The 24,200-nt window shown below is 35.3% G+C and overlaps 1 protein-coding gene across 4 annotated transcripts in view; it reads right to left on the bottom strand.

Moving 5' to 3' along the window:
- gripap1 (GRIP1 associated protein 1) overlaps positions 1-24,200 on the bottom strand; it is a 56,449-nt gene that overhangs the window by 1,606 nt on the left and 30,643 nt on the right. For 2 of the 4 annotated variants that reach the window (XM_048208861.1, XM_048208865.1), the window contains 5 exons: positions 20,514-20,534; positions 19,344-19,477; positions 17,281-17,397; positions 16,213-16,306; positions 5,680-5,849 (listed from right to left, as the gene is read on the bottom strand). In XM_048208861.1, coding sequence (XP_048064818.1) covers positions 5,680-5,849; positions 16,213-16,306; positions 17,281-17,397; positions 19,344-19,477; positions 20,514-20,534 — 536 coding nt within the window. Of the gene's footprint in view, positions 1-2,535; positions 2,945-5,679; positions 5,850-16,212; positions 16,307-17,280; positions 17,398-19,343; positions 19,478-20,513; positions 20,535-24,200 lie in introns of those variants that run through there. The other 2 variants (XM_048208863.1, XM_048208862.1) reach the window with 2 other exon arrangements.

Raw genomic sequence — 24,200 nt, 5'->3', positions numbered from 1 at the left:
TTGAACCCAACCCAGAATATGTGGGTTTTGTTTTTAAAAAAAGAAAAAGCTATGAAGGAGCCATTAGGCAGTCAGGCCTGAGTTCAGCTGCAATCTCACATGGTATTATACTATCATTCTCTCACAAACACACACTCACACACAACAGCAGAGGCAGAGCTCCATGCACCGTGTGCTCACTCTAAAGCAAAAAAAGCCATCAAATATTAAGTGGGCTGTTTGTTTCTGGGCTGGTGGCCCCAACTGCCAGTAAATATTCATGAGGTAGTTGCTCGCCGGATTAGAGATAGACGTCGAAAGTCAACAACCGTAGACAGCAGACATTTTGGTCTGTAGTTATGGCTTCTCCATTGATGATTTGCTCTGCAAAAGTCTGCCAAAATCCACCCCAAAATGAATAGAAAGAAATATTATATTCAAAATATTTTATTAAAAACTTATATTGCTTAAAGTAAATCAAACAGATTTTACATTGTTTGAATTATTTGCAACTAAAATTACACACGCGCTCCCAATTCTCATTACTGTAATGCAAAAAACCCCCCAAACTTTTTATTTAAGAAATGTTTATACATCATAGTAGTATTTGTTGCACTGCTGTAAAAAAAAAAAAAAAATACTGTATTGTGGTAATGACAATCTAAAGATAGTCTTTATCGAGATCATCAACTTATTTTCAGCTGTCATCAAGCTTGTACGCGCTGGTCACAGACATTTTATTTTATTTTATTAGTTTATTTAACAGGGACAATGCAGTATAACATTGCTACAATTTCAAGCAGCCGATGCTCCACATACAGGCTTCTAGCCAAAGGCTAATTTGCAGCCCCAGTCCCTGGTTAGGCTTTTTTTTTTAACAACAGTTAAACAAAAATCACACAAAAAAAACTAAACAAAAAATAAAAAAATATAACAATAATAAAAAAGCTGAGACTGTGCATGACCATCAGTGTTCACAAACCTGCTGTTGTTTGAACCACTTTTTTAAATTTCTTTGAAAAATGTTTAACTCTGTTTGCATTTTCAGTTCAACTGGCAGGCTATTCCAGAGCAGTACACCTTGAACTGAAAATGTGAATTGTGCAAATTTTGTTTTCCTTTTTGGTATTGTGCAATTTTGATTAGTTGCACCTCTTGTAGTGATCCCCTTACTACTCTGTTTTGATATTAATTGGCATATCATTTCTGGAGCAAGATTATGTACACATTTAAACACCATTTTAATAAGAGACAAATTTATAAAATTTTCAAAACTAAGCAAACTATATTTTTGTAAAACATTACAATGATGCCATCTATTTGATTTCTTGTCCAAAATTTTTAGTGTTTGTTTATATAGAGATCTAACAGGTTTGATAGTCAGTTGAGGAATCTGACTCCAAACAATCGCACAATAAGATAAATGTGAGAAGACCATTGCATGCATGTACAATGTAGCTGCTTTTAAAGATATATGTGGTCTAATCATATAAAAACAATTCAGGTTTGTTCTGATTGTTCTACACAGTAGAAGGAAAGTTGTTAATATGCTGGAAATATACTTGTTACCATTCCTTTAGATATTGTTTGCCTTACTGAAACCATTCAACGATGACTTTATTTAAAGAGCCTTAGTGAATGTATGGCATTTAGACTTTCGTTTAGGTGGTACAGAAGGAAACACCTCTAGGCATCTGCCTGGCCTTTTTTTTTTTCTTCAAAATGGACGCATTGTGCTATAAATGTGTCAATAAATATGCGCGTTAACCTGCTTGTCTGTACATAGTTCTTGCAATCAGTGTAAAACCTTTCAAAGTCTTGAAAGACGTACCTTTAATTTCACCAAGCTGATAGCTCACTAAAACACCCCCCAGTCATGTTTTCAGGCCATTTCAAGTTGGATTTTGATGTGACAAAGCAATGATATCTAAGTGGCAGAGTTGTTTACTTACTTTTTAGTCTTCCCATTAATGCCATCTTTGTCTTCATTCAGGACGATTCGAGAATGCGTATAAAAACAAGAGGCGGGATTTATTGCACGAACCAATTATATCCAATCATAGCGAAATGGAGTCATTGCCTCCTCTCCCATGACCTTGCCCTGTTCGTTCTCAATTACCCCCCACTAAACCCACCACACGCTTTAGGGGGTCTGTTATAAGTCAATGGGATCAGGGGAGGCAAGCCTCCTACTGTAACTTTACCTGCTGGTGTCGCTGTTGGACAGTGTTACTTTATAAAAATGAGTGACTTTAACACTTTTCAATGTCACATTTTTGTAATATTTACGTTGTTTTATTGTTGTAATATCAATTATTTTCTCATCTAGTTTTTTTGAGGAGGGTCCTTGCCTTCTCGGAAGAAATGCCCCTGATTATTTATATATTTATATATATATATTTTTTTTTATTTTTTTTTTTAATGTGGAAATTGAAAAAAAAAAAGTACACATGCAATAAAAAAATGAAAGGGTGGATTTGGGTAAATAATTGTCATGAAAATGTTACACTACAAAATAAATTAAATGTTTTTAAAAAAAGAAATTATATTCATTTTCTTTATTTAACTCGGTTTTTTTTTTTAGTTCCTTTTTATTTTGGGGTGAAATGTGACGGACATCATGCCATTTATATTTTTTTTAACTACCAGGGGAGTTGTTCTAAAGTGGCATCACTGTCATATAAGCTTAAAATACACTTAACAAGGGCTTTGATGTCGTGATGAGCCCCATCACAGACAGATATACAGAGACAGAAAACCATGAAGTTTGTGACCATGTCTTGAACTGCTGTAGATTGAGCTCATCAGCTTTTAAGCAGCTCCAGATTTTTCACATCTCTTCTGCAGGAAAACTGAACGCTTAATCGGTTGTTAACGAGCTTGACGCATCATCTGCACTCACTATTGCTGCAGCCTGCAGGATCGTTTTCCAGCGTGTTGCTGTATTGATCTACAACAACGAAACCTGCAAATACACATTTCACACACATTTAAGTGCATATACAGTAATCCAAAGCATGAAGATGACTAAAAATGATGAAGTTTTAAGGCTTTTACCTATGAAGTACTACTACTAAATAATTGCTTTTAGTAATGATAATCAATAATGATAAAACAATTCACTTCCAAACTATAGCTAAGTCTAAGTGTTGACAAGCGTGTGCATGTTACAGCTTCAAAAGTGGCTCACCCATTTTAAAGTTGGATCTGTGTCACACTGCAAATATAACTATAGTACTAAACTTGACCAGACTTGACCCTTTATATGCTCTTTTAAATCGATTTCGAAAGTTTCCTGCAATGCAAACCTTCCTGTTTTAGTTATGTACAAGCTTTGCAGAGGGATCATCACTCCATCTTGGTCTTGGTTTGCATCGTTTGTCTCTGCCAAGGTTACGACAGGGTGTTTTTGTAACCTACAACTCCCCCAGGGCACCAACACACACACAAGATGCACTCCGCCAAGATCCAGACTGTCTCCAGGCCTCACATCGGCTCAAACACCCCCTTTAGAAAGGATTTTATTCACACTCACAAAACAGAGTGCAAGCAGCACATATTGGTGCATTAATAAAGAATATAACGGATGTGAAGTGGCAGGTATGCATATAACGTCTCTAAACGTGGCTCATCCAATCAAATTTATAATGTATTACTGTTGAGAGTCTTTTGTTTTTAACTCAAGACTTACATAACACGAAGCCGCTGTTTTTACACAGCTGCAAGAATTATTCATTTTACATGAATAGTCTTCTGGATTGCATCCATCCAGTTCTATATAAACAGAGAAGATAATCAAATAAAATGAAGTACTTTCATTTGTTAAGTATTTAAATCAGTGGATTATACAAAAATAGGCATTACTGAATGGTTATGTAATCTTTAAGAGAATTTTGGGTTAAATTTACAGCTAAAAATAAGCATGTATGTATTTTAGCAGATGTTTTTATCCAAAGCAATATTGCATTAATGCATTCCAGGTACAGAAGGTACAGTTAAAAAAAAATAAAAAAGTTTCTTGATCAGCAAATCAGCGTATTAGAATGATTTCTGAAGGATCATGGAGACTAGAGTAATGATGCTTAAAATTCACCTTTGCATCACAGAAATAAATGAAAAGCTTTAATACTATAGCTCATTTTTATGTATTTTCTACTTAATGTTTATCCAATTAAAAAACAACAACACATGGCTTCACTACAGGAACAAACCTCCTGTTAACGATGTGCTCTAGAAATATCAAGAGGGGTGTGAGAGGTTAATTGTCATTAGTCAATCTGTGTGATGGTGTAATCCCATCAAACGCATCACCCTGCAGGCTGCCTGACGTGCACTTTCTATTCCTGCTCCTAGAAACATTTTAGCATTAACAACACGCCCACCCTCTGGTTGCTGATGAATAAGACCTCTCAGTGGAGTCTCGGGGCCATATGACAGCAAGCCACCTACACACACACACACACCACAAATGCATGATCACACACACTGCCGATCACACTGTCAGAGGGACTGCAGCTACCTTCTTATCTAGCAGGTGGAAAACTCATGGTCAGTTCACCTTGATTCAACTGAATGAGTCATTGCTCAACACGGATTAGCTCTTTACTCCCTGTGAAGCATCAAATGTTTCACTTTTTTTTTTTAAATCAATGCTATGCCAAGAAGTTTGACTATTCCCAATGAGACCCACATGAAATCTGCACTATTTTTTGCAGATCCTGCAGTTATTTGTAGAATTAGTAGTATCCTGCAGAATTAAATTAAGCGAGACAAAATTACCAGAAGTAAAAAGTACCAAGTAGGAACAAAAATACAGGTATTATTAAACTTTAACCTTAAATTTCAAAAGAAATATGATATCCACAAATCAAAAAAATAAAATCAAATAAGAAAATGTATAAAATAAAATAAAATAAAATAAGAAAATGTATAAATGTATAAAACAAAATGTAAAAAAAATAAATAAATAAAATAAAATGAAATAAAAAAATAAAATAAAATACACTACAGTTATTAAGGTTGACTTAATTACAGAGAATAAAAAATAAAGAGAAATTACAATACAGTGCTGCCTTGGAAGCAAAAATGTATAAAAAAAATGTATAAAAAATAAAATAATGTATAAAAATAAAATAAAATAAAATAAAATAAAATAAAATAAAATAAAATAAAATAAAATAAGAAAATGTATAAAATAAAATAAAATAAGAAAATGTATAAAACAAAATGTAAAAAAAATAAAATAAAATAAAATGAATAAAAAAAATTAAAAAAATACATGGTGTATTTTAAGTTATTCAGGTTGACTTAATTACAGAGAATAAAAAAATAAAGAGAAATTACAATACTGTGCTGGCTTGGAAGCAAAAATGTATACAAAAAATAAATGTATTAAACAAAATAAATATATAAAATGTATAAAAAATAAAATAATGTATAAAAATAAAATAAAATTAAATTAAATGGACGCTGTATTTTAAGTTGTTCAGGTTGACTTAATTGCAGATAAATAAATAAAAAGAGAAATTACAATACAGTGCTGGCTTGGAATCACTGCAATCATGAGGAAAATCAAAAAGAGCACAATATTGTTGTGATGTTCATATTCATATCCTTTCAAAAGAAGGTTTTATAGCCAACCTAAATTGACCTTGTACATAAAAGTTTGTTTTTCCCATCCCAAATGGCTTCTCTATTTACCTTCTGTAGGTGCATGTTCTTTGTCAGTTGCTCTTCCAGCATGTTCTGCAGCTTTTTGTTCATCTCACGCAGATTCTCATCCCCAGGTTTCACCAAGTCCCTCAGCACAGAACTCAAACTTCCACGCTCACCCTGAGCACCATGGACTACTCCAACTCCTCCTGATACATCTGAGAGAAACAGAGAGAAAAAGGTGCAATTTTAAAGATGGCAAACATTTTATCACTCCAGCTTGTGCTTTTTAACCATGTTTTCCCCAGTAATGCCTCAACACCCATGAATAAAGATGATCTCTATCAGGGGGCCATTAGTGTCTGCTGAGTGAATACAGAGTGCTTGCGTTTAGAGGAAAACATTTCTAACGGCTCTCACCTCACACGCCACAACATTTACGAGCACCTCGAGTGCAATCATCTGCAGGTTTGACGAAAAGCCATGTACGTCTTAACATTGGAAAATAAACACCGTTGCACATTCATGAGAGCCACCAAGAACACATTCTAGCGTTTAAGAAATTCAAACCCCAGTTAAGGTAGAGAGACTGACAGTAAGGATGGAGTCAAATTAAAGGCAGCCTGACAAGGTCTGTCAACAGGGTTCATGACAGTAACACACAACCACGGAAATGACCGTAAGCAGGGGACATCGGTGTGGGGTTGTAACTGGACAAGGTGGTGTCGCTTAATTGATGATTAATGGAGGCGAGTGTGCGGAAAGACTGAGATACTGCAGACCTCTTATCTGCACATTGGAAAGCCTCCTTAAAGGCTGGCTACTAAGATGTTGTCAGGTTCCTGGTGAACTGTCAGATAGTTTAGTGGAGTTTTTTCCTCTGAGGGAGGACAGGGAATTGAGCTGGCCAGCTTCTGCGTGTCAAGGGCATAAGCAATAAGTTCGATCGAGCTGCTTCTTTCTCGGTTTTCACTTCATCTGGGTGAGTGGAGACATTCAAGGTCAGCTCAGCGGTGTGTTCCTAAACGCTGCTGTCAAATAACCTCTTACACCTGTGGTCTGATGATGGCGCACATGGGAAATGTGTCACTTCCTGTGGGTGTTTAAACGCAGTTTCCAATAAACTCTCTGAAAAGGCAAATACCCAAGTGAAAACCTCTGTTAATATATATATATATATATATATATATATATATATCTCCAGATGGTTAATAAAGGCCTTCTGAAATGAAGCGATGGGTTTTTGTAAGAAAAATATCCACATTTAAGACTTTATAAAGTAAAATAAATTATGGGATAATTTTCATTTTTGGGTGAACTATCCCTTTAAGTAATAAAAAGAACAGAATTCAGTAACAATAGTATGCATATCGAGTGATGCACGTTAACCTGGATTTTTAAAGCATTAAGTTGCTCAAGCGACCGTGACCTGTTCTCATGACAGGCCATGTCACAGTTAGTTGAGGAGCTTAATGCATTGTTGCATCACAGTATATCAAGCTAAGCACTAGCAATCTCACGCCTCCTTAACCTTATTAGATTGGCGCAAGAGAAGCATATATGTGTGGCTAACAGGAAAGCCTCACCCGTGCACATTAGTGCAGCACACAAGCATTGCTGGTCACGCCGAGCTAATGCTATAAGCCCGGAGCCACCAAAAGGAAGTAGAACGTGATGCATTCTTGCTAATTGAGATGTTAACTTCACCCCCCAGAGGCCTGTTCAACCTTTGAATGCATGGCTTTAAGCGTTACAGGCCATGAATGACATTTGCCTCGCCCCTGAAGCCTGACAGTAAACACCACAAGGTGCAAAGCACACTCTTTGCTCTTTATCTGGACTGTAAGATAATTAACCTTGTCGGCTCACAACATAAAGTGAATACTATACCTGGTGAACATTCGCAGCTTTGACACTTCAAATGGCTACAGTACTGCTGTGGCCCAGTGTTATGTTTACAGTATATAGTATACAGTGAATATAGTGCATCCCTACTACAAGTCTAAATGAAATAACTAAAATTAATTTATGGCCATTTTTGTTTTATCTTATAAAATTAGAGACCATTAAATATCCGCCTGCATTAACATGGAAATACCACTGAATATCAATAACACCAAACTGTGCTAAAATATTTAATGGCATTCTTCTTTTTGAAAAATAAACCTAGACAATTCAGAAATGAACAATGATACAGTAAATACTAACAAAAAAACTAAAAATTGAAAAGGCAAATTTAAAATAAAATTGAAATTAAAAACTAAATTTAAAATAAAATAAAAAAAATAATAAAAACTATAGTAACTCTGATGTAACCATAATGGAAAGAAAATTGAGTAGAGTTAGCAATTCCATGTTGCAGTCCAGAACAATTTCTTTACAAATGTGCGTCTTTTTCCAATAACCACTGCCTGCTTAGCATATCAACCAAATAGCCCATTACAACCAAAGCATTGCTTCATTAGTATTCTATTAACATCTACAGTATGGAAATCACAGGCTTCATCTTGTGATGTTGCAGTGTCTCTTTTCACCATGGCGTAACTCCCTCCGAAATGAATAACTCACACTAAAGTTAATGCATTTGAGTCTTTGGGGAACAAGACGAGTGAATCCTTTGATGGCAACGTCAATGTTTGTGCTAATGACAATGCAAATAGAAAATTGCACAACTGTCTGTAACCCGTATTTCTTCCATATTGATCAGTGGCATTAAATCTAATCTGCTGGGGCGCAAGGATGAGCACTCTATGGAGACACTTTGATAAATCCACAAAGGAGATATACAAAGAGGACTCCCTGCTCTAATGGATGGAAAATCCCAGACCGATGGCTTTCAAAGGTGTGGTATGGCGGCAGGCACAGACGGGATTCCGCTGTTGGACCAGCAGAGGATGTGAACGTAAGAAGCTAAGTCACGAAAGCAAATGAAGATTCGGGATGGAAGGTACACGCAGATGTTCCCGACTCACGACTCAGGGGATCACTGATTAACCGCTCGACTGGACTATGTCAGAACAGTGTGAAGGTCACAACTTGCAGAAAATAAAGTGGGACTTAACAGGGTTGTGCACCATTAAGAATTGAACTGAGAACAAGACTCGACAATAAGGACTGCCCGATGGCCCAGGGCCAGCGTCAAAGACTCTCGGGCCAGTTGACGGAACTGCGACTTGCCTAATCGGGCCAGTGATGCATCTTCACGGAAGACGATCATTTGCGCATTTATAAGTTTTGCCAATTTGAATATTCAAGCGCACACAGTGCTGCGTGATTAGTTTTGTGTGCGCGGCAACACATTCAAAGAGCGCGCTCAGAACGCTGCGTCTCACATCGCACAAATACTCTTTCACGTTTTTTCTGAGCTTGTACTGACAAAATTATGTCAAATTGTCCATCTTGTTGAGTATCATAGTAAACAACTGGTTATGTCTTTAGTGAACGTAAATGTGGGATAAGATGCATGTGTAATAGTATGTTAGATCCGTGCAGCTCTTAAAGTGACAGCAGCCTAATATTCCTGCTGCTGTCTGTTTTTATGTTAATCAAACAAAAAACAGAAAAAAAAAAAAAAAAAAAAAAAAATCGCTCACTACTCTTGACTTAATAACTTTAATAAGGGTTTATCTATTTATACAGTGAAGACTATGCAGTGATATTTTACATTTGATTACTATTTCTGTACCTGAAAATCTAGTTTAGACCTACATTAAAAACATGAAAAGAACACTTTATTTAATTTGTATATGGTTGTTCTGTTGTATTTATTTGTGCTATTGCTCATAATTGATTATTTGTTCTTATTTTATTAATGACTGTCTGTAACAATTAAAATTTTTATGAGTTAGGCTAGTAGTTTTTGGTGTCATAACCTTATTTATTAAGGTTACATGGATCAAAAACAACTAAAACAATAAATAGGCCTATGTTATTTTGTTTATTTTTTACTTTTTTTTTTTTTGTTTGTTTTCAAAAATTGGAACCAAATTTAGAAAAATTCCTTAGCGTTGAGCCCCGGAGAATGTCTTTTTAATTACAATTCAATTACTGTGAATTTAATTTTAATTTAGGTAGCAATCAGGATGCAGAAATGCAATTCCAAATGTATGGAAATTCATCATGTTATACAACTGGATAGGATACGCTCCCAGCAAATCTCATCGCTAATTCCAAACTGTATGGCAGGTCTTCATGGATTTCCTGGGAAATCTGAACAATGTATTATTATTGTTTTCCTTGTAATAATCCATTGAATCTACGATTATGCCTCGTTTATGTTACACCTCCCCGTCCCTTGTTTTGTTTTGTTTTGTTAGGGTTGTTACGGTTGTATTGTTTGGTTTTCTTTGTATTCTTAGGTTGGTTCACTATATAAAAAATGTAAATAAAATATTTTTAAAAATTAACTGAATTGAAGGGAGCTAATTCTTCAACTCTGAATTTTGCACAACCCTGGCTCTAAGTGTTTTTAAAGTGAACAGCCCTTACTGCATGTGTAAAGAAAAATATAAGTGAAGATAGTGAAGATACAGAGGAGAGTCATGGCAGCCAGAGCTTGTATTCTTTATGCCTCAAAGCACCCATGCTTGTTTCAAGATAACAGCAAAAAGCATACAATTACCATGCAACTGAACCCCACTTAAACGGTGGCCACTTCTTTGCAAGCCTCATTGGGAATCTCCTCAGGCCAGTGCAAGAGTCAGCAGTCCTGAATCAGTCAAACTGGCAGATCCTGCAAGGCGGCTGCAACTTCTCAGCCATCTCTCACAGGAGACACAGCACTTAACGGAAACCTCTGCCAGGGGGCGAACAGGCCATTTCATCTCAACAACATGGTTCCTTCCTGTTTGCAGCCATGTGTTATTCCAAGTTACAGATGTGACCCCTTCTTTCGAAGGAATCCGTGTGGACATCGACGATCTGTTCTTCGCATATTTTATCTCGCAACTTCTGTAAGCAGAGTGCCCATTAGCACCCGTTCCCGGTAGTGTAATTCGCTCTAAAGTGGACCAAATTTGCTTGCAGAGGGAAGAAAAATAATTCTGCTATGACTCACATTCACTCCCCCATTATCTTGGTGGGTTCTGGAGCTACAGGGCGCACGATAAGGATAGATTCTCCCTTAAATGATGCAGCAGTAAGAAGCCGGAGTACACTGAAAGGTTAGCTTACTTCACACTTCAGCAGAGGCCTAAAACAGGGTACAAGGAGGCAGGGCAGAGGGTTTCCAGACTGCAGCAGCATCTCACCCCAGCTGACTTCTTCCAGCAGCACTTAGGCAGAGCACACATGACTGCGGCATGTTGCTGAATGGCTGATTAGTGGAGGCTGCGCAAATAAACCATCCTACATTGTATTAAACACATGCAGAGTTCCACCGACTAACATTTATATATTATTGCCTGTCGCTGCTTAACAGTTGACATTTTCAGCATTTGTCTTAACGAATACAGAATGATCCTGGGTACACATAACCAGGAGCATGTGTCCTGAAACACTGCAGAGGCACTTACAAGGTTGTGGGACTGATTTGCGCAATGTCGCAAGCCAAACACTTGGGAAAACCGTGCCTTTTACAATCAGCAGAATCTATGCAATCCCTCCCTTGAAGGGAAGAATGCTGTGGAACGTTCTACCAAAGGAAAGGGTCAACAATACCCCTAAAGTGGCATACATCTGGCTTATCTGAGGCACTTCCTGACTTGCCATTTCCTCAACGCATCAGCAACAACGGAAACACTACTGATTCAAAAGGCTACGTACTGTATGTTTCATTTGTTATATCACTGGCATGAATTTACGGGGAGCCGCACTGGTGTAAGGATAAAGTAAAAGGGAGGGGAGAGAGGATGGAGGAGAGGAGACAAGAGGGGTGCTCAGTCTTTCTGCTGCATTATTGAGGATGAGTGTTGGGTTCACTGAGGCATGTCGGCATTCTGAATCATTTACATCCTGCTAATGTCAGCTCTCATCTAGCGCTGCTACCTTCTGCACCCTTTCTTCATTTTTCTATGAAGTCTCCACCTCCCCATTTTTACATCTCCCCAGGTCTATCCTCAATTATTGTAGGAGATAAAGGAACGTTTCCAATGCTATCCTGGCCTGAACCAGATGGATATGGTTAAACACAAGACTTGCCACCACATTGAAGATCACATTGGATCTCATATGAATAGTATAACTGGGATATGGGCACATACATTATATTCTTTCACAGTTTGGATTGATTTTGATAATAAAAAAAAAAAAACATTGTTACCACATGTTCTTCTCAATCCTCACCTCTCTATGGATATCTGCAATGGGCAAAAAAAAAAAGCCTTTACATAAACAAGACTGTTTTGTAATCTCTCCTGACACCCAGAGATCTTAAACTTTTATAGCACAATATTTACAATTAGACGACACCAGCCTTAATGGAATCTAGTCTGCCATTAAATGTTAAATCAGTCAGTCATGAAATTAAAACAGGAGAACACATGAGGGGGGGAAAGACAGGAAGATGCAACATTACCACCTCCACTCTGTTCTCAGGGAAACACAAGAGAAGCCTTGCTTTAAATGAAGCAAAAAAGTTTGAAATGTCTCAATAATTACCCCAAAGACAATGCAGGATGCTGATAAGCAAATGCAGCCTTTATGTACACTCATTTTATGTATGTTTCCAATCAGAGACAGAGATGGACGTGTAGCTTAATTAAGATTCTGCCTGTCTAGTTCAGAAATCTTTACAGGTATAATGTCACAATCGTGAGCTCATTAACATACGGCCAACCCACTTTCACTCCTATTCAGTATTCAGCTACTTTGCTCATCCTGCTGAAAGACAGTATAAACTACAAAGGTCATTCAATCAGATGTCATTGAAACAATCCATTTAATTCAAAAGGGCATATGGAAGGTGGAAATCGGTCATGTGACACTGCAAGACACCTTAAAATATCGTAAGTAGAGTGCAGAAGGGCAATAGAAACACTTTACAATAAGTTTAATGTTAATTTATAAATTAATTTATACGATTTTTATAGCCTATTCATGTTTGTTCATAACAGATTGGCTACTGTTCATTTATATATATATACACAACAAAAAATTTAGATTAATATATGCTGTAAGTATAATTGTTAGATATCTTATGCATTAGTAAATGTTAAAGAATTTATGCTTTTTATTAAGTGTTACAAAAAATTTAAATGTGTTTGACAACTACACCACAAATATAAACAACTATAGAACTTTATATAAGTCCAACTATTACATACAGTAAATCTTGAGTTTCTGTATGTGAACTAAGTCTGGGCTATGAAAGTTTGAAAAGTACCAGTGCTATTTTCCCAGGAGACTTAAATGTTTTTTTTTCTTTCTTATTTTTATTTTTTTTCAAGATCTTAGTTTGAGTGCAAAAATCCAGAGCTTTAGACCAAACTTCTGTGAGACAAGCCCTGCCAATATTATTGAATTTGACTGTTTTCATGCACACAAGCAAACCAAGCTGTCAAGAGCTGCTCTGAATGCTTCCAAATTCTAAAAACGGGTCATGATGTGTCAGGATTTTGTTCAGTCCACTGAAAAAGTGACTGTTACTTGAATTTCACAAGGTGCTAGAGAGTTCATAGAAAGAGTCAGAGTTTATAGACAACTTTCTAGGCAAATATATCTACTATATATTATGACAAATTTAAAGTGGACCTATTATGCAAAATTCACTTTTGCATGGTGTTTGGACATAAATGTGTGTTGGCAGTGTGTGGACGCAACCACCCTATAGTGATAAAAATCCACCCACTACTTTTTTTTTAATCCCCATAAATCATAAGCAGTGTGTCAGAACAAGCCGTTTCCAGATCCCTGGCAATGTGATGTCACAAAAGCCACAGGCCCCGCCCACGGATGTTGACAGACACTGATGTTTGAACATAGACCCGCCCTGAGCGCATTCACAGCCAGTTGTACAGTCCGCCATTGCTGCACTGACGAGAACGTCTCCCAAGAGTTTTAGGTGTTCTGTAGCTGGATGGATTAATCCACGTAGCTCTCTCCATTTACTCCCTAAATCTGAGCCTCTGAAGACGAGGTGGATTAACTTGGTTTTCCAAATGCTCCCTCAGTTCTGCTGAAATTCGTTTATGTCTGCGTGAATCATTTCACACCAGACTGCTTTGTGAACGAATATCAATACAAAGGGACAATACAAAACAGAAACTGTGCTAAAAATATGCTACTCAAGGATATACAAGTAAAAACTGTTCGTGATCCAGTTTACAGTCTCCAGAGTGATGCTGGATACGGCAGTAATGAAGGTGAGAGCACTTTATTACAGTTCATCGGAGTTTATTTACGGGTATAAAGTTTACCAGTTTATTAAGCACCACCCGAAAGGCATAAGGTCTTTATATATTTGTTTACTGTTAGTTGTAACGAATGTTTCTGTGTACTTCGCTATGTGTGTTGGTGATAATACAAGGGAAAGAGAGAGAGTTTATGGATAATATTTTAATGCACACTTGCAGTGTTTCATTCAGCTCTTACAGAGATTTTCTAGAGTGAAAACGGATGCTTCATCTTTTGTGTGAAGTACAATAAACGTTATAACGCTCATCTGTATAGTTTTGGCCATCATTCGGACAGTACAACAGACTAGAAGACAATATAAGTTATAACCATAATATAACCAACTATACCTGTTCTATCTCCATGCAGCATATATTCGCAGTTTCTGACATTATAGTGCGTCGTGACTGAATCCTGACAGGGGAGAACGAGCTCTTGAAGCCCCGCCCTCTTAGGTCGAGCGCAGCAGCTCATTTGCATTTAAAGGGACCATACTGAAACGGCTCGTTTTTGCTCAACCACTAAAAGTGGCAATTTTAACATGCTATAAAAAATTATCTGTGAGGTATTTTGAGCTATAACTTCATATACACACTCTGATGACATCAGAGACTTATTTTACATCTTGTAAAATGGGGCATAATAGGTCCCCTTTAATGGAACATTCAGAGTTCAATACAAGTTCAAAGTTAAGCTACTGACAGCATTTGTAGCATAATAATGATAACCACAGATTTCATTTTTATCTGATCCTCAGTTGTATAAAAACACAGAGAAAGAGAGAACTAGTACAACCATCCCTTTTAAAAAGAGATGTGACACTTTGTGTTATTGTTAACTAAAACTATGAAAAATATTTTTGTTAACCGAAAGCTGAAATAAAATCTAAATTATATTAGATGGAAAACCTTATTTTAGTTAGATGCCAAGGCATTTCATTTTTCATTTACGTTTATGGTGAAGTACTAACCCTACTAAATATATATATTTTAAATTCTTTATACAGTGGACTACCAGTAAAACTGATAAAAATTTGGGACCAAAAATTATTCAGACATTTTGACCAGACCATGTTTTGCTTAAGTGTTATCTGACATTATTAAGATTATTTTTTTCTGACACAGTTTAACTCTGAGATCTTGTCATATTTTATTACCATTTTTTAAAGTATAGTGAATAAACTGTAATAATGAATGAAATGTTCAAGGTATACACACACATTACATACATACTTAATAAAAATGATAAAAGCACATAAAATTAATAAAACTAAAACTATAAAAATAAAAGCTAATTTAAAATATTAATAAATACAGTAAAAGTATATAAATAATACTACAACAATACTGGTGGCATTTACCACTAATAAAGCAATGTTAAAATCAAACAAACTTGACAGGAAGTTACTGTCTGTGGTGATCAAACTTATGCTACAAATGTTGTTGATAGATCTTGTACTGAATAAAGGTACTTTTGTAGTGAACTATACTCCAGTCCAGTACAGATTTTCTGAATAGATGCATCCTCATCTTACTTACATTTAGCACTGTCACATTCAATTACAAGAACACAATTAACTATTGATTAATCATGAATACAAATGAACCCCAGCAAATGATTTTATAAATCAGCAAAGCAAAAACTACTGCAACCAGACAGAAAGGGACTCGATCTGTTCTTCGAGTCAATGTTTATGTTAATTTGATAAAGTATAGACAGACAGATGATAACAAGGGATTGTTTAATTCCAATCCATCAAAAGTGTCACAGGAATATAACACTTCTGCGATCATACGGCCCCTTACAAAAAGACATTTATTGGCTGTGATTATTTTCAGCTGCAAAGTGCTTTTTCAAGAATACCTGAGAACTATACAGTGGCACCGAAATAGCAGTGTTACAAAGAGAACTAATAAAACATTTAGCAGGAGATTATGCAAGTACGAGTGCAGATATAAAAATAGAACAAAAACATACAATAAAGAAAATTATGCCATTTCTCTGTATCAGTCTAAATAGTGTTTTATTTTTAATAGACCTGTCCTATTCAGTTGATTGCATAAGGTCTTAATCCGTGCAGATACAACATAGTGACAACCAAATGTTTGATACTCTTCAGCTAACAGTTTTCCTTAGAATAAAAGCACAATCGGTATCAGCTATCACCTGACCTCATCTGTAAACATTCAGATTATGTGCTTTCAGAAAACAAGCAAGTCTGAGGCTGTGAACAATGACAAAGCCGCTTACCTCTACGGCTGTCCATGACGTATGTCTCAATAATGGCACTCTTTTTACAGATGTCATCAGCCATTGAGGCACAGCTGACCTCCAAGTGTTTCACCTGAACAGAGAGCACAAAGATAAGATCTGCAATAAACTGCCAGGTGCCACAACCACACAAAAGTGAGATAAACCTGATACGAAAACACACAGGTGTGGACACTGTGATCACTGCCATCACTGCCAGCTAGGGTTCATTTTCATACAGTTTTGGATTTAGATTTAGAAAATGCTTTTTAAATTTAAATTTAGTCAAACCAAACATTAAACTCTATGGTTGGGGTCAGTCAGATTTTTTAATTGTTTTGAAAGAAGTTTCTTATGCTCACCAAGACTGCATTTAATTGATTAGAAACACAGCCAAACCAGTAAAATTGGGAAATATTATTACAATTGAACCGTTTTGATAAATAGAAAGTTAAAATATTTTAATTTAAAATAAATAATTTTATATAATTTAATATTAATTAAAAATATCAAACATACATTAAAACAAATGCATCAAACTGATTTATCAATATAAAATACAACATGTACTTAAATCACTTAAACAATCCATGTATTAGCATAATTTTTATTTGACAGAAATAGTGTCTGACCATTTGTGCAAACAATTTTCTTTCAGTAAAAAAATAAAAAATTTTCAGTAAAAAATAAAACATCCTATAAGGCATATTGTGAAATCCAGAAGATTTATGAAATAACGTGTTTAATATGACTGCCACTGACATGTTTGAGCTTCCAGTCTCTCTTTAAAGCAGAAAGAGTGATGTAACTTGTCAAAACCCTAGCTACATATTTCCATTCCAATAGTTACTAACAAAGACTGATCGATTAAAATGTGAAAACATCAATACCTGCATGCATATTTCATGATCCAAAGACACAATTCAGCACTTACAGCCCCCCGTGGAGCACACGGAAGTACTGTGTCTGAGTGAAGGCTTGGTCCAACACTGCAAACCTGGGCTGTTCCATGTGAAGTAAACTTTTCCTAGTAACATGAGACTGCAATGATTGGTTAAAACATCATACCTTCTCCTCCAGCATCCACTTCTCCTGCTGGACCTCGGCAAGTCTCTGGAAGAGCTCACTGACTTCGTCGTCTGAAAGGTCAGCAGGTCGCTGGGACTGAGGGCTGCTGGTGTTGGACTGTGGAAAGAGAAACAAAACTTTACTGAAACATCTGCATTACTTACAGATATGCTGAAAAGACCATGTTTTGAGAATGTTTTAACTGTTGTTAAGTTCATTGACAAAGAAAGCTTAAAAAAAAAAGGTGTTTTTTAAAAATCTTTACAAAACTGATGTAATGCATATTTTTTGAGTCATGAACAATATGTTTTAACAAGTTTCAGTTATTAAATAACATTTCAAAGTGTTTAAATTCATTTTATGACTGCTTTTATGTCAGGCGGTACAACCAAATAGTTGTGTATATACCATAGTTGTACCACCTGACATGGAAAGTGTACCAACCTTTCATACTGGAAATTAGCAGTTTTTACAGGTATTTGAGTGAGATCTACAAACCTTTTTACTCTACTACAAGGATCAGTTGGGCTCCTCTGGATGATGCATTATCATGTTTACTGATATTACCTTGTCAATTCATAATAATAGAGCCATGTTTGCAGTTGTGCCACCCTGACATTCAAATTGCTGAACAAAAGTTTTTTAATTATCTCAACAGCTTTAAAACTAAAAGATTTGTTTATATGAAAGGTTTCAAACCTAAACTGATGCCATAGTCTTTAGTTTATTGTTTATTATTAAGACATCAGTTTAAATAGTTTTCTCGTCTGTTTGTTCGGACAGTTGCACCTCCTGACATTTTGGGGGTTTAAGATAACAAAAACATAAAATAATATGTATTATTTATGTACTAAAAAGAATACAAATTAAATAGGTTTTATAGAATGAAGTGATATATGTCATGAATTTACCATTTTTTTAAGGAAATAATGCACAAAAATATGCATGTCATGTCATTGACCCACAATCAAAGTCAATGGGGTCCAAATCAATGTTCAATGTATTAACAAAAACACTGTCACAATAAAACACATGAAAAACGAAAATGAGAAATGTTTAATTACCAACTAACATAAATACATATAGCTACATATAAATAACTAAAACTTACCAAAATAACAAAATAAAGTAAAATTACAATGAAAACAGAAAATATAAAAATAAAAGCCATTTTAAAATATTAATAAGTCGTATATATCATTATATATAAAAAAAATATTAAAATAACACTGAACAGGTTTGGAACAAAATTATGACAGAATTTTCATTTTTGGGTGAGTTATCTCTAACTTCAGGTTTTTTTTTTTTTTTGGTCTGTAACATAACACTGTGCCATTCAGCATCACATGAAAGTCACAGGAAGGAATTCCACCAGCCTCGATCATGTGACGGTTTTATTCTGTCCCTTAGTTTGTTTCAGGGCGTTTCAAGGAGCTGGAAACGATCCAAACAAACGAAGGTCGGCTCGTCCCGGAGACTCTCGCCGTCCCCTGTGTGTACTATTTTCATCCCATGAGTCTCATTTTCCCTCTGGCTTAAAAAATTATCTTCCCTTACAAAAGGAAGATGACAATTCTCCTTAAACACATCTCAGACATGACTGATATGCATTATGTTACAAATTGATGGCCTAAAACAAGAGTCTTGACATGTTGCATTTAAAAATCAACTAGATGATTTATGAATGATGCATCATTAATGTCTGTTGCACAAAGGGTGAGGGAGAGGTGCATGCTGAAGTTTAAAACTTAGTTTTAGGGGTTTGTTCAAATTCCTAGCCTTGGCAAACAGCAATAATTAGTCAAAGTTTCTGTTTTTCTTCACTAAACCACACTTACGTCCCTCAAGATAGTCTAGCATGTCACGACAACCATTCTTTTCTCCCCTGTTTATTCACAGGCACGGTATATTTATCGAATTTACACGAGTTCTGGTGTTTATTAATAGCTTCAGGAGGACAGAAATGCAATGGACAGAAAGGCTCCTGGGAGCTGGAGAAAAGGAAGCATCAACTGTGGCGACAGTATTAGCAAGGGTCGTTGGCCTCCAGTGGGTGGCTCTACCTTATTGGTGCTGGGAGCTGATGCGCCATCTTTCATGATCTCTCTGTAGCTGAAGGAGGAAATGCTACTGCTGTCACCCGTCTGCTGCGTACGGCTCGGGGAACTGATCTCAGACAATACCAGCTCCTCAAGACCTGCAAATACAAATGTGATGCAAAAAGAGGAATATTAGGAATATTATAAGGGCATAAATCACTAAGCGCTGCAGGTTAGCTAGATATTATATATAAGTTATATAACTTAACTCGGTATGTTTAGGCATACTCGCTTACTATTAGGACAAGACTATGCAAAATGGAAACACTCACGATATATCAGCCACTATATCGGTATCGATCGATATATGTTCATTTTTAATGTTATTGTTATCAGTCCGATATATTAAAGCTGATAAATAATTGATTATTTCCTTCAGCTGAGACACTACAGAAGCACATTGTTCACAATGATGGTTATGAATTGCTTGAAATGTGATTGGAGTCACTTCAAAAGGGAAAATACAGTTAAGTGCAACATGTACAGAGCAAGTCATTATAGACTACATAAAATTATAATAAGAACATTATAATTGTGTGCTTGGGACATGGCTTTTAATGGTGAAACTTTTGTTTTTGTAATTAGGATCTCAAAAATTAAATCTAAATCCAAATTTTTATATATCTGTCAATATATTGGTTATCATCTTTCAAATATAAAGAATTATCGGTTATTGCTATTGGCCAAAATGTATATCGGTGCATTCCTAACTCAATGAATTTATAACATGTACAGATAAGGATATAACCGTTATGAACTGAAGAAAACTGGTCTCAAATGCATTAAACAGCACAAGTATCTGACAGGTGGGCAAGTCCTGCAGCAGTTCACTATTTCCTTGGTTATTTTTCAGAAGCGATATAAATGGTATTGTCTCATTCTATATCTTGTTTGAAAATATATCGATATACCACACAGCCCTAGTTACTATTAAATAGCGGTTTCCCGATAAGGTAACTGCTATTATGATCAACAACTAGCTATTGCAAGGCAATTATCAGTTAGCAGCAATATCAGCACAAATTACTTTTACAATCAACAGATAGTAAGTGAAAAACTACTGAGTGAGTATTCTAGACTAGAGAAAAGCATGCTAACATACAGGCTATTTAGCAGAATGCCATCCATTAATACCTGCACTCACGGACAGAGAATCTACAAGGTAAACAATTCACAAAAGTTAGACGTCATCTGTTTTATGTAACATTTAATTACAGAATGTATGGAAGCACTATTGTTCAAAAGCACGGGGTCAGCAATTATAACTTAATACATTTATTCAGCAAAATTCAGGACAAATTAAACTGATCAAAAGTGAGAGTAAAGACATTTATAATGTTACAAAAGATTTCTATTTCAAATAAATACTGTACTTTTGAACTTCCAACTCAAAGAATACAGAAAAAAAGGTAGTTTCCATAAATATATTATGTAGCACTTAACCATTTTCAACATTGTTAAGAAGAAATGTTTCTTGAGCAGCAAATGAGCACATTTGAATTATAGTTGAAGGATCATGTGACACTGAAGACTAATGATGCTGCTGAAAATTCAGCTTTGCATCACAGGAATAAATTACATTTTATAAATACATAGAAATAAACTGATTTTTCATTTCTCACAATATGTCACAATATTACTGTTTTTGCTGTATTTATCATCAACTAAATGCAGCCTTGGTGAGCAAAAGAAGCTTCTTTTAAGACATTAAAAAAAATCTTATCAACCCCAAAATTTTTGAACAGTAGTGTATATATAAGCTCTGTTCCAAAAACTAGTGAGCTGCCTACCAAGAAGAAATCATAGGTGTGTTAATACTGACATGAAAGCTATTTCTAAGCAAGGTATAAGTTCACTTATACCTTGGTTTACAGAGAAGGCAATGAACTCAAGGGGGAAAAAAATGCAAGAAAATACAAATAAATCTACTTTTATAACATTAAATACCAAAAATATCAATGAATAGTATACTTTAAAACTGACTATTTTACTCATTATTTGTGTGCTATGTTTTCAGAGTATGAGATTGTTAGCTAAATGCTAAGTCTGCCTCTATTGGAATCAATTGTGAGTTGAATCTCTTTTGATTTGACCTTTCAGTTGGGATGCTACCTTAGAAGGTAGACTATCTAGGCAGCAAGCTCACTAGGTATTGTAACAGAGCTATAAATACTTCTTTTAAAGAAAGAAAAATATAAATAGAAGACAACAATGAAATCTGTATGTGCAGTGCCAAGTTGTTACCACCTTTTCCCCCCGCACAGTTTGGGACAGTGAACCAAAAAACATGCCGAAACTCTCTTTGAGAATGTGTGTGTGTGGACTTTCAGACCCTCTTGGACATTTGACAAAGATAAAGCTCCCTACTTTAAAATGTCTGATTCTAAACTTTCTGTACCGCAACCATTAAACATTTAGTGTACTTTAAATTATAAATGGCTCAAAAGAGGAGTGCCCTGGCACTGCCAACAATCTACAGAGAGCAAGTGCACATATGCATGGATCTGTAGCACATTTTTAGAGGGGCTCCATCAAATATTTACAGCACTCGCCTCTCCCTCCTTGTTGTGTGTGGGGTCCGTCCCCACAGGAGTTAAAGTTTTTAAGAAACAAACTAACAAATGTACTCCGAAAATTTTCTATTAAGTTGGGACACTGTATTGATTTTGATTCAGCGTTTGAGCATTGGAATTTTGAGCTGCCCATTATGTGGTCCTAATGTAAAAATTTGATCATAAACAACACAGGGATAAGGTATTACGCCTTGCATGCATGTCCTGTTAAAATCATAGTAAAAACCCCCTTTTTTATATGCAGTTCGTAAAAAAAATGTTCTCAAGACTACATAATAAAGATGTTTTCTGTGACGTCAACAACAATTTGTTTACATGCACCCTCATAATGTTAATATAATGAGATTTAGGCAATACTGCAATTAAATTTTACATAATTGTAGTACAATATGTGGCTTATGCAGATTTTAAATTGCAATAAACAGGCATGCAAAGCTTAAATTTCCTCTACTCTGTCCAAAGTGCGCATGTGCTTGGGATGTACATGAACTGCCTAAAATGAAATCAGTGATGGCAAGTATAAGAAACAGTGTCAATCACCAGTTGGTTGTTAAAATTTTTATGAATTCTAACAATGCAATGTTGTGAGAACATAAACGTGAATGGCGCTTGGTAAAGTTGATGGACCAGTGCTGCATCATCATGAAAGTTTAAGCCTTGCCAATTTAAATATTGAACCACAAGATGACGCAAAAAGGAACTCAATTTGTTACTCGTGTGCTGTGTGGGACGGTTTCTGTGCGCAAACATCCTAATTGGTGAGTATCCTCATAATACAGTAAGTTATGTCTTACGTGAATATAAACAGCTGAGAAAGAAAACGCATGTGTGTCAGTATATTTGATCCTTGCATTAGCTCACTGCTCTTATTTTACATTTGATTACTTTATTAAATTTCTGTACTTGAAAACTACTGTTAGATCTACACTACCGCTCAAAAGTTTGGGATCGGTAAGATTTTTAATGTTTTTAAAAGAAGTTTCGTCTGCTCACCAAGGGTGCATTTACTTAATTAAAAATACAGTAAAAACAGTAATATTGTGAAATATTATTACAATTTAAAATTACTGTTTTCTATTTGAAAATTTTTGAAAATATAATTTATTCTTGTGTTGGCAAAGTTGAATTTTCAGCATCGTTAATCCAGTCTTCAGTGTCACATGATCCTTCAGAAATCATTCTAATATGTCAATTTGCTGCTCAAGAAACATTTATTGTTTACAATTGTACAAAATATTTGTGTACAATATTTTTTTTTTCAGGATTCTTTGATGAATAGAAAGTTCAAAAGAATAGTGTTTATTTGAAATCTAATCTTTTGTAACATTATAAATGTCTTTACTGCCACTTTTGATCGATTTAATGCATCCTTGCTGAATAAAAGTATTAATTTCTTTAATTTCTTTTCAAAAAAATAAAAACAATTCTTACTGACCCCAAACTTTTGAACGGTAGTGTATAATGCTACAGAAGCTTTGTATTTCAGATAAATGCTGTTCTTTTGAACTTTCTATTCATCAAGGAATCCTGAAAAAAAAAAGTACACAACTGTTTTCAACATTGATGATAATAATAACAACAAATATTTCTTGAGGAACTAATCATCATATTAGAATGATTTCTGAAGGATCATGTGACACTGAAGACTGGAGTAATGATGCTGAAAATTCAGCTTTGCCAACACAAGAATAAATTACTTTGTAAAATATATTCAAATAGAAAACAGTTATTTTAAATTGTAATAATTTTTCACAATATTACTGTTTTTACTGTATTTTTAATGAAATAAATTAAACCTTGGTGAGCAGACAAAACTTCTTTTAAAAATATTAAAAATCTTACCGATCCCAAATTTTTGAGCAGTAGTGTACCTGAAAAGCACTAACTATTTTATTTGCACCTCTCTATTATTGTTATTTGATTATTTATTCTTATTTTATTACTGACTGTTTACATGTCTTTAACAATGATTTAAATTCATATTAGGCAAGTGAGGAGTTTTAGCTGTGGTATCGCAATTGGAATGTAGAATTGTGAATTTCCACTGGTATATAAAATTTTGGTGTGTTAACAGCCTGTTTTTGTGAAAATGTCATGACTGGTAAAAAGTATTTATGGCCAGTAAATTTTCACACAGCCATTGGCAGGTGTGGCAAAAAGTTAAAGGTCCCGTTTTTCGTGGTTTTTTGAAGCTTTGATTGTGTTTATAGTGTGCAATATAACATGTGTTCATGTTTCGCTTAAAAAA

This window comes from Megalobrama amblycephala, linkage group LG12 (genome assembly GCF_018812025.1).
Source record: "Megalobrama amblycephala isolate DHTTF-2021 linkage group LG12, ASM1881202v1, whole genome shotgun sequence".
Lineage (NCBI taxonomy): Eukaryota > Metazoa > Chordata > Actinopteri > Cypriniformes > Xenocyprididae > Megalobrama > Megalobrama amblycephala.
This window is presented reverse-complemented; position numbering and strand designations above follow the sequence as displayed.